The 12,145-nt window shown below is 37.5% G+C and overlaps 1 protein-coding gene across 2 annotated transcripts in view; it reads left to right on the top strand.

The window, feature by feature from the left end:
* The window catches only part of PPP1R9A (protein phosphatase 1, regulatory subunit 9A), a 398,730-nt gene that overhangs the window by 376,267 nt on the left and 10,318 nt on the right, over positions 1-12,145 (top strand). For both annotated transcript variants that reach the window (XM_011955092.1, XM_011955093.1), the window contains exons 14-16: positions 484-784; positions 5,186-5,273; positions 5,372-5,449. In XM_011955092.1, the coding sequence (XP_011810482.1) occupies positions 484-784; positions 5,186-5,273; positions 5,372-5,449 (467 nt within the window). The remainder of the gene's footprint in view (positions 1-483; positions 785-5,185; positions 5,274-5,371; positions 5,450-12,145) is intronic.

Raw genomic sequence — 12,145 nt, forward strand, 5'->3', positions numbered from 1 at the left:
CCGTTTTCTGATTTATACTGTTGGAGTGTATCATTGTTCCTACAGCTTATTGAAGATTATGATTTTTCTACGACCAGAGTCTATGTCCTAGTTGGAAGCAGCTAGAATAGTTCACATCTTTGTCTCCTGAATTCCTTATATTGTTGTAATTCAAAATACTTTGCCTATTCATTCAGTGAACTAACCAAGAGCATTATCCATATTGTCATATTTCATGATGGTGCTTTTGATATTCAGCTACTGGCTTTACTTAGTGGGAAATAATGAATGTAGAAGTAATTGTTTCTGTAAGTCTTAGGTATATGTATTAGTGACGATGTTAATATGGTGAATTGTTATGAACTATGCATTCTCATCTGTAAATCAACAAAAACTGGTTCCATGGGGATTCACTAGTAAAAGGTTGGCCTTATTTCAAAGTAAGTATTGCATAGAACTGATACTCAGTGGCATAACCTTCCTTATAATCTCTTATACCAACAGCCATCAAACAGTTTCTATAACCACATGCATATTACCAAATTACTTCCACCTAAGGGTTTGAGAACTTCTTCTCCAGAATCAGATTCTGGTGTTCCACCCCTCACCCCAGTGGATAGCAATGTGCCCTTCTCGTCTGACCACATAGCTGAATTTCAAGAAGAACCACTGGACCCAGAAGTGGGGCCTCTCTCCTCTATGTGGGGAGACACTTCACTCTTTTCTACTTCAAAGTCTGATCATGATATGGAAGAATCTCCTTGCTACCACCAAACCAGCAACAAGAAAATATTACAAGAAAAAGGTATTGTTAATTTTTTTTCTGACTTCATAACACCTCATCTTGTACAGTATAAAAATGACTTTTTCTCATAATCATAAGTTATTTCTCTTCTCATAGCTGATAGTTAATATTACTTTCTTTTTACATTATAGAATAAGAGAAACAACCCCTCCGTGTATTTTACTTTAGTTTAATCTTTTCCTGCTTGGTTCAATATTTTTATCTCTTCAGCTCTCTATAAGTTTAGTACTCAAGGGAGTTCTTCAGGGGAGTAGGGCAGCCCAGAGTTTCAACAAACACTAACATAGTCATAAAGAAAAAAACACTACAGAGTCATATAGAAAAAATATAGAGTGATTTTGTAGAATAGCAGCCCAGAGTTTCAGTAAACACCAACGTAGTCATATAGGAAAAAAAAAAAAAAAAGAGGAAGATCAAAGTGACACAGGCATATAATTGATACTTAATAATGTTCTTGGACGAATTGCTAATATACCTCTCCACGTAACCAGTGCAGATCTTCTAGAAGATGGATAATCAAATGCAGTCTCCACCTACATTTGTAAATGAAGTCTTATGGGAGTACAGTCACACTTTTTTACTTACATGCTATCTACTTTCATGCTACAGTAGCAGAGTTGAGTGTTTGTGACAGAGACTGTGTATCTCACAAACCTAAAATATTTTACTCTCTGGCCCCTAACAGGTAAAGAAAGCTTCCTGATGCCTGGTCTAGAAGTATATTTTCTTATACTCAACATAGCTGGATAGACTCTGAAAATGGCTTAATCATTGGTTGCCATTTATCTAGAATTTTTAAAAAGTGTTATAATATACCATTACTTTTGGTCTATCAAGTTACCACAAAGATGATCACATTACAGCTATATTTGATTGCAGGCTTGAGGATAAGGCTCTGGTTACCGTAACAGGAGTTGGCCTTTTCCTGAATTGTGTCAGTACCACATTTACAAGTCATTTTTTTTTTTTTTAATCTGAAGGACATCAGTGGAAATTGGGATGGAAAAGTTCCATTATAACTGGCTAAATGATAAGCATCTAACTGAATATCGAATTAGAGGAAGTAAAAGATTTTTTTCTAGAGATTTGTAAAACAGGTTATATGCCAGTAGAAGGCATGAAAATATTTTCCTCATTCCTATTCTATAAGCAACCTAATACTAGAGTTTTGGTCCCGAGGCTTACATAGCACTGGGCCTTTGTTCAGTCAAGTTTAAATAGAGTCAATTGAACACTGTCAATTTTCTATTCACAATTGCTAGAGATTATTGTTCTAATTGTTTGTGTGGTTAATAACACATTATTTGACCCAGAAAATGTCTTCAAAAATATTCATTGAATTGATGTCCTAGTAAATAGAAACTGGCTTTTTTAAAGCTTTACAAGATTTATTTCTTATTAAAGACATTGGGCCTCTGCAAGTGTAAATAGAGTACAATTACGTTAATGCTCAGAAGAGAGAGAGGTTGCATCCAGCTGAGGTCGGTAAACAAAAGGAAATGCAATTAGAATAACCATCAAAGCACTTAAGAAAGAAAGGGTAGCTAAGGAGGAAATACAAGGTAAAGTGATGTCATTAACAGAGTCAGGCACATAAAATGTGATTTAAAGGAACGAGGCTATTCCAACCTGGCTGAAGCAGTTTGCTTATGCAGGGTAGAGTGGTTACACACAAAAGTGAGCAGGTAGGTTAAGTATATAGCTTTAGAATTTAAATATCTTAGATAACTTACCATATTACTAGGAAACCACAAGAAGGTTGAGCAGAGGAATAAAAAGGAAAAGACACCACCAGGTATGGAGAAGCTGAGTTAGGAGACCTTGTGAGGTGGTGCCCTCCAAAGAGGAGCAGTAGACAATGACAGGAAAGTGATACAAAGACCCTTGAGACATACATTGACTAGGTAACAGGGAAGAAAGTGAGGCAAAACTATCATGGGCTTCACGCTTCAGAGCATATGATCTTGTCATTAACAGAAAATAGGAAATCAGGAACATGATGGAAATAGGATTGACTCATTTTTTTAACAGAGGAGGTCATGAGCACAAGAGAGAGGTCAGGGCTGCCAGGGAGATTTGGGAGTCCCCATTATAAAGGAAGATACTAAAGTATCTTATTACAGTGAGATTAAGGAGATGCAGTCCAGTAAAAGACCTTAGGATTTAGCAATCAGGAGGTCATTTATTATTTGAAAATGAAAAACCAGGTTGCCACAGCTTAAAGTTAAGGCACCCAATCTGGGGGCTCAGATGTACAGTTGGTCACAAAGGTCTTATTGGAGAGATTTTTAAAAGCCTAACACAAGCCTTCCATAGAGCTAAATAAACAAAAATGTATGTTTCTTTTTTCCTGAAATCATACCAACCTAATGTTGGATTTTATGCAGACTAGAAGTTCTGGTGTGCATTAAAGATGGATTTGATCAATTTAGAATGGGAAAGTACATTATTCCTTATTCTTAACCTCTTCAACCTTATGGAAGCATTCGTTTTGGGAACACACTTTGGCAAATGTGTGAGATAAAGATGTGAGGTTGCCTAGCACCAGGCTCTGTGATAGGCAGAATCAGGCTTTTAGTCGTGAGATGTCCAAATAACTGCAACACTCACAGGTTACAGAGTGTTTTCGTGTACATTGCCTCAGCTGGTCTTCTCACCACTCATTATAACATCTCCCAGCTACCTCTAATTCAGAAAATAATTAGGCAGTCTTCTTTTAACTTTGCATACTCCTAGCCATTAAAAGTTGTTTTAGGATTGATCTGGAAGAATTTGGCACTTTCTTTTCTTCAGCTTCTATTAAGAAAATTTAAATCTTGCTTTTTTTAAAAAAGCCCATTAATAAAATCACCTTAGAAGGTGTTTGTGCCATGTCTATGTCTATGAAGTTTTTTATGTGATTGTGTCACATCTGTGACAATTCAGTTACCCAAAGAGTAATTATGCAAATATGCATAATAAATATTTGAGGCTTGAAATGGATTTTTGACACAGACATATTTCTGACTCTTGTATTTCATTATGTACATTTCAGTGAGTTGCTTATTGTAATCTGAGTTTCATTAACTAAAAATATGAAAAGCTCATTGCTAAAAACACGTGGAGTATTTGTCAGTGTCCTGTGCTGCTTGAGAGCTTTGAACCTAGATTCCTATCCGTGAACTGTGTGTGTACTTTATGTTTTTTAAAGGTGTATGTCGATGTGTGTTTAGAAATTTCTCTTGAAGTAAACAAAAATCATGAGCAACACTAACCTGCAAAGTTCAATTGAACACCTTTTTTAAGAGGGCCATTCTTTGCATTCCATACTAAAAAGTTCCTAGAAATTTAAAAAACATTTTAAAAGATAAGAGACAGAAAAATAAACACCAACAGAGAAGTAGGGAGGAAGAGTTTCACACATAAAAAACATCAAATTTAAAACAGCATTTGTTAATCTCCTGAGCTAATTGGATATGCTGAAACATGATGCTGATCAGTATCCTCTGCTGGGTAGTTTGGGTAGAGCCGTACGAGTTGTCTACTCTGAGATAGAACAAGTGCCACCAGTGGAGTTGGTTCCCACGTTGACATTGAACTCCATTTGCAAGGCCTGTCTTCCTACTGGCTTTTGGTATCATTTTGATGGTCCCCATTCCCCAGCAGCTGCTACCTTTGAGAGTCCTAGCAAAACTCTCAAAGAAGCAAAGATCAGTCTGCTCTGAACACTGAGATTTTGGTATCTTCCACATTAAGGGGAACCAGCCAAGTTGTGCTCTAACCTAACTATTAAGAAGGCCCTTTCAAAGATATAAATGTTTTGTAGCTGAGTCCCTGCTTAAGAAGTCTCCCCCACGTCCTCCCCTCCTCTGTCCCAGGACTGGCCACAGGGCATTAGCAAAGGAGAGCCCAGAAAAGAAAACTTTGATTCTGACTTTCCCCCTAAATCTCCCAGACTCTCAGAGTTGATATTCTGCGCTGGGCTTTGGAGATATGGGAGAAGTGGGCTAGTTTCCTGTTAGAAGGCACTACAACCCCAAGCCAAGAAAGGAATGGAGGACAGAGCCCAGGCACTTGAAGCCAAGAATTCGGAGCCAGAGAAGGAACAAAAGTCATGTTGGTCCCTACTTTGATGCTGAGGATGATTTGATAGTATTTATTCTCCCTTGTTCCTTCCCATGCAGTTGAAGCTAAAACTCTTTGTGATGAGCGTTGAGCCTCTATCCTATATTGGACCTCCCCTGCTTAACTGAGAGTTCCTCGATGTAACTGTGTCTCCTGGGTTGTATAATAAGGCATCCATTATTTCTTTTACAATTTGGAATTTAGGCAAAGTCCTTAGATTCAGAGATCCATTGACTTTTGACTTGTGACTTTAAAAATAATAATAATTGATCTTTTTCACAAATGTGTATATCCTAGATGATGCCAAAGATCCCAAATCACTAAGGGCATCCAGTTCGTTGGCGGTGCAAGGAGGAAAAATTAAGCAGAAGTTTGTGGATCTGGGGTAAGCACTTTGTAATGTAAAAAGAAAGCCCTCTGTAAAAGGAGGATTGAAAGAGAAAATTTCAACTTCCACTTTCTGACTGTATGCTGTCATTATAGGGCACCTTTGCGAAGGAATTCCAACAAGGGAAAGAAATGGAAAGAAAAAGAAGCCAGTAGGTTTTCTGCAGGTAGCAGGTACGGCTGTGTGATTAAGAACACATGTATTTCTATAATTAAACTTTCTGGCCCCCTCTTCCATTGCTAACCAAAATCAATGGTCAGTATCTTTGAGCTGAAGTGACATGCCAAGAATTGAGATGGAAGAAAAATTGCACAATTAGTTTATATTGGTCTTACTCCAATTATAGCCTCTGTCTAGCCTTGGGCATATCCATTGGCTCTTAATTGCAGAATTATGGCCACATGAACCATTTCAATAAGTTTTTATCTAAATTCAGCACAAATATATCTATGTGATACTTCAGACATATCAAATATGTTTTGTGATACTTCAGATTTTTTGCCTGGCTACCCACAAGGCTAGTGCATTGTGTTAAGTCTAAAAGGATAATCATTTTGCATTTAAGTATCTTGTAGACATTCAAGATTGTCTTGTCCACATGTATGTAGGAGTGACCACCATCTTTTGCTGGACTTGGCTGTTTAATTGATTTTGTGGGCACTATCAACTATGCTTACTCTTCAGTAAAGACCTTCCCATAGAAAGTGAGCTTCGAACAGCATGTTGCCAAATTTTCCCAGTTTTTTTCCTGAGATTATGTAATTTTAAGCTGAGGTTTGTATAGGGAGTCAGTAAAGCATCAAGCTCTGAAGCCCAACTGCCTGGGTTTGAATCATGGCTCTCCCACTTACAACTCTTAAGTCTTGGACAAGTGAGTTACCCTCTGTGCCTTCATTTCCTCATGTAAAATGAGAGTAATAACAGTACCTTTTACATAAGGTCAGTGTAAGGATTTGGAGTTTTCATGTAAAACATTTAAAATGATACTTGGCATATATTCAAGAATAATAAAGTTAACATATTTGCTGCTATTGCTATTACTATTACCTTATTATTATTTGCAAGTTACAAAGTGGTTTTACATTTATCGCTTAATTTGATCCTCATAAGATTGGGAGGATGCCTGGGCTGGGTGGCTCACGCCTGTAATCCCAGCACTTTGGGAGGCCAAGGCGGGTAGATCACCTGAGATCAGGAGTTTGAGACCAGCCTGGCCAACATGGCAAAATGCTGTCTCTACCAAAAATACAAAAATTAGCCAGGTGTGGTAGCACATGCCTGTAATTCCAGCTACTTGGGAGGCTGAGGCAGGAGAATTGCTTGAACCCAGGAGGCGGAGGTTTTAGTGAGCCAAGATTACACCACCATACTCCAGCCTGGGCGATAGAGCGAGACTCTGTCTCAAAAAAAAAAAGACTGGGAGAGTAGATAATAATACCATACTCTATTGACGAAGAACTTCACCTGCATAGAATTTAATTGATTTGCCCAGGGTTATGCAGCAGGTAGTTAATGTCGACCTGGGGCTTGCTCCTCTTGTATAGATGTTTTTCCAACATACTACGCCACCTTCAGTTACTTACACATCTAATGATGCTTAAATTTCTTTATGAAATTTGGAAATAATCTCAATATCAGACTAAGGAAGAAACACACTAAGAATAAAAGACTATAAAATCATGCAGGGACCACTTCTTCACTTCACAGGTTGTCTACTGCTGTTTACTTTTTTTTCTCTTTTCTGACATATACATTGGTGAGAAATTGTACCTTCTTCTTGGAATTAAAGGAGCATTAAAGGAACATAATGGGTTGGAGATGACAAGAGGGAATTCCCAAATTATTTTTGTTAGTGTGGCTTTCCTTTATACTGTACATTGGAAAAGGGTAGAATGCTCTCATAAAGAGGACAAAAATCTCAGGAAAATAAAGGTAAATCTGAGGCTATATGCAACTGGAAAGCAGTTTAATTTTGTGTGGTTCAGGAGTGAGAATGGTCTTCTTTGTGTGTTAAAATTAAAAATAGAAAAAAAAATCAAACATACTCAGGGAAAAAAACAAATAATGAAATCATTTAAGGGAGAAAGAGATGCCTAAATACACGATAGGAGAGAAACTCAGATGCTGAAAATGACACTGTCCTTCCTTTGGTCTCTGGGCTTTGAAGACAGTCACTCCCTCTCATCTTTGAGACAACACCTGAGAGGGATGTAAGCACCTGCAGCCAGAAAGGGGAAGGGTGTTTGATGGAATTTTGCCATAGTAGCCAGAGATGATCACCTCCTTGTATAAATCACAAATGAAAGTCAAGTCAATCTTGATTGTGTTGGTGAGTGCCTGCTCACCTCACTATAGGCAAAACCACAGCTTGTCAAGGGCAGGTGGCCATCAGCACACTGCTTCACCACAGCTGATGTCCTCTTTGAACCCACATCTAGACTTCTATATTGGCTGCCTAACTACCGCTGTATTTTTAAAACTCTGGAGTCCCCCTGCTTCAGCAGTCAGAAATTATTGTACACATACCCACAATATAAACTAGTTTCTAATTAGAATCATGATTTTGATCTTTTGTAGTTCATAAGTGTGATGATTGGGTGTTCACAAGCATGTGTGAGATGGCCTCCCTCAAACCTTGTTATGACATTGGCATATCCAAAAAAAATAAAATCATAGTTTTATAATTATTTGTAATTATAGTAGAATTTTGGCAGGATGGAAAGGAATTCATCTAATTGAAATAGAAGAACAAGAGAAGAAGGACACTTTTCTCTTGCAAGAGAAAAAAAATTTTGAGCTGTCATAGTAATTCGTTAACACTAATAAAATCTATTGACAGCCTATATTCTTCTGTCTAGATTGATAATGGGTGCAGAACCTTATAAAACCTATCCCAGGAAGAACAGAATTGCTGCCCAGGAGGAGCTTAATCCAATTGAGTTGGATTCTCAGGCCCTGAAAGTTGGTGGGCTGTGAGCACCATCAGCTACAGGGTCGCACTACGATTGTCAGGGGCAACCGGGAATACACTCACCACCCCTGGGAGACTTCCTCAGAAAAAGGAGGGAAGGATGCTTGGACTGAGTAATGTTACCTTTTAGAGACATTTCATCCAATTCTTATTAGGCTAAGATTCTGATAAGATCATTAGTCAGCTATAACCTGTGGCTGTTAGATTTTAAAGAGGCAAGACTTTCACTGTTTGGTCTTGGTTTTAGTTTTTTCCTCTGTATAAAGAGTTTACCTTTTTGTGTTCCTGTGGATACATAATGACTCAGATACATGCGCGACATGAGACAACTAGAGAAAATGGATGAGGCTAATAATAATAAACAAATAAACCCAGCAAAGAAATATGATTTGGTTCCATCCCTTTTCAAATATGTGCTTAGTGGCATTGTCTTTTTTTTTTTTTTGGGGGGGGGGAGACAGTGTCTCACTCTGTTGCCCAGGCTGGAGTACTGTGGCACAATCACAGCTCATTGTAGCCTTGACCTTCTGGGCTCAAGTGATCCTTGCGGCTCAGCCTTCTGAGTAGCTGGGACTACAGGTGTGTGCCACCATGTCCAGCTTAAAAAATATATATATTGTAGAGGTGGGGTCTTGCTATGTTGCCCAAGCTGTTGTTGAACTCCTGGGCTCAAGCAGTTCTCCCATCTCAGCTTCCCAAAGTGCTAGGATTAAAGGCACGAGCCACCACACCCAGCCAACATTCTGATTTCAAACAGACAGCATAGCAGATAACGAAAGCAGGAAACATTTAGTTGTCGCAACTTGTTCACCCCTTAAAATATATACCAAAGAATAAAATAAAATCCTATTCTATATTCTGAAGTAAGTAGCCACTGATGTCTACTTTGGAGCTCTGTGGATAAGTTTCCAGTGCAGTCACTGAATGGAAAACTCTGTGAGATGCGTGTGTCTCAGATGGGGCTAGGTGATAGTATGTTGAGAAAATGATAAGGAAAAGAGATGGCACTCTTCTATGGAGATGAATTTGCATTCATGTAGAAAGTGTGAACAACAGAAAAAACACTGAGCTGGAATCCAAGGTAGTAGTCCTTACTTTTCCATTGGGAAAGTCTCCAAATTCCTGGAATGTTGGTTTCCTACCAACAAATAGGTGGATTGGGCTAACACTGCATGGCTCTGACTTCCCATTCACCTCTGCATACACTGTCCAGTATGGTTGCCTGTAGTCAGATAAGGCTAGTCTATATTGGGGTAGGAGAATAAGGAATGCTGGACTCAAAGACTTAGTATGAACAAAAAGAACATAAAATATCTTATTAATAATTTTATAATATTTATTATATGTCAAAAAATATTTTGGGTTTGGAGGGTAAATGAAATGTATTATTGCTAAAATTATTTTACTTCTTTTTTTTCGTGTGGCTACTAGAACATTTTAGTTTACAATGTGATTCATTTGTATTTCTTTTGGATAATGTTGATCTATGGGATTCCATGAAAGACAAATCTTCCTTTAATTTCTACCCCATTATTCAGTTGGTCTGTGAGTGAGCACATATTCATTTATTGTTTATTTTCTTATTTATATTATATTCATTATTCCAGAATAATTTGTTTACATACAAAAGTACATATGCTACAACAATATAATTTATTAAAAAGTAAATCGAATAGGGAAAAGTTAGATTAAAAACTCACTTAAAATGCAACATCTTCAATAATATCTTCATAGTAAGTGTAACAGTGACCTTCCAGTCAAAGCCAAAAACGCATTGTCAATGTGGTTAAAAGCCTGGGTTGAAATCCCAACTCTGCCACTTACTTCTTGGACAGGTTACTTAACTTTCTGTACCTCGGTTTTCTCATCTGTAAAATGGAGATGTAGACACACACACACACACACACACACAGACACACACCCCTCACACACTTCTTCATGTTATTAGGAGGATTAAGATGGTCACATTTAAGTACATTTCAAATCCTTAAATAAAAATGGCTATTGTTATCATTGTTTATCTTTAAAGCAGGTTTGATGGGAAGGATACAAAACAATATTCTTCTTGTGTATTTTGCTGGCAGTCTTGTTCATCCAAGGATGACTTTTGTTATATCTTGAAGAATGAATGGGCTATGTGAATTATACTTCAGGCAGTCCTTCATAGGCTATTTCTCTCAAAGGGGCTTTAGATAAATCATGGCATGACAGTGAGTTTGAAATTATATCCTATGACAAGTACCTGGAGGGTCCGCTCTGCTCTGTTGCTGAATAAGAGCAAAACCCCTGCTTAACAATCATCTGAGCTGGCTGGAAACACACCTTTTAGAAGAACTGATGGAGATGAGCACATGTGTGTGAGTAAAAAAACACCTCATCTCTGCCTAAGCCTGGCCCAGTGAATGTAGTCATTTTCATGGAGACCTTTGAGTAATGTCACCTTAGCCTTAGTAGATTGGACTTATTTCCCATAACTGACTGGCCAAATTTTAGCTTCATTTATCAATTTAATATTCAGTTTTCTTTTTAAGTACAGTATTCCAAATGCCTGAAGCCTGACAAACTTACATTCTTGACAGGCAAACACTTTTCCATACTTAAAAAAATTTTTGAAAATCTAATAAGTTAATATTTAACTACAGTGACTCTAAACATCCCAGTATAGTTATCAAAGTGCTTAATATATTTTGTGTCTTAAAAACTCAAATTTAAAATGAGTTTAGATCATTAAAATGAGTTTAACATTTTAAGATAGATTCAGTGGACACATTTCTCTTTCAGATTTCTATTCATACAAATTTTCTTAAACACCTAAGCAATATATCTGTTATTCTTAAACTTAGCATTTCTATTTTGATAGTGTGGATTTTATCTACGTGATCCTCTTCTATTTCGTTTTAAACCTTTCTGGTATGGGAAAGACTTACTAAGGGGATAGTTTCACCATCTCAAATGATTCAAAGTTGAACACTACAGTGACCATCTCAGATGGACTGTTATTTATTGATTAGAAATTTAGATCAGAACTCAGGATCTGGGAGCAGGATATGTCTGAGTAGGGGCCAGGGGTTGGCCCTGTACTATAGATGGACATGTTTCTCACAACTGTTATCCATTAGGGTCTCTAGATCCCATTTAGATGAGGCTCGCTTTACAACCTCAAACTCTAGTGGATGTTGGAACCTTATAGAATTGCATCATTTGATTTAGGTAAACACAAGTCTGCAACTCTTCCTCTGGTTGCAGCTAACTTTCTTCAATTAACTTCCTTTACTCCTGCCTTAAATTCTATATTTTTGTTATACTTCATCTCTTCTGGCAGTTTCTGAACTCTTAATGATATTTTGATGACATCCAGTTAGATACTGAATACTTCACACACCTGTATTCAAAGTTAAAATAACAACAAAGACCACCTTGGAATGTTTAGCTGGCAATTTAATTTTGGGGTGCCAGTCCCAGGATACACTGGATTCAAAATATTTGTAAATGAGTTCATTACTTGTAAGAGGTATTACATAAACCATTTAAATGCCAGGAAACAGCTACCCCTGAAATGGTATATTTGGATTATGAACTCTGAATTTGAAGTCATTCTTTCTCCCAGTTCCTAGAAGTGACTTATGATTCTCTTTTTTCCAAAAATGATAGCAAGCCATTAAATTACAGCTAAAAAAGAAGGTGAAGGGAATATAGACTATTTACCTATTTTGATCCTCTGGAAAAATTATTGTCAGATTCATCAAGAGTTCATTTCTACCAATCTCGGTTTTGGGGAGAAAGGAAGGTGAAAAGGAAAGAAGAGGAAGGAGGGAAGGAGGAAAGGAAGGAAGGAAGGAAGGGAGGGAGGGAGGGAAGGAAGGAAGGAAGGAAGGAAGGAAGGAAGGAAGGAAGGAAG

This window comes from Colobus angolensis, unplaced genomic scaffold (genome assembly GCF_000951035.1).
Source record: "Colobus angolensis palliatus isolate OR3802 unplaced genomic scaffold, Cang.pa_1.0 Scaffold394, whole genome shotgun sequence".
Classification (NCBI taxonomy): Eukaryota; Metazoa; Chordata; class Mammalia; order Primates; family Cercopithecidae; genus Colobus; species Colobus angolensis.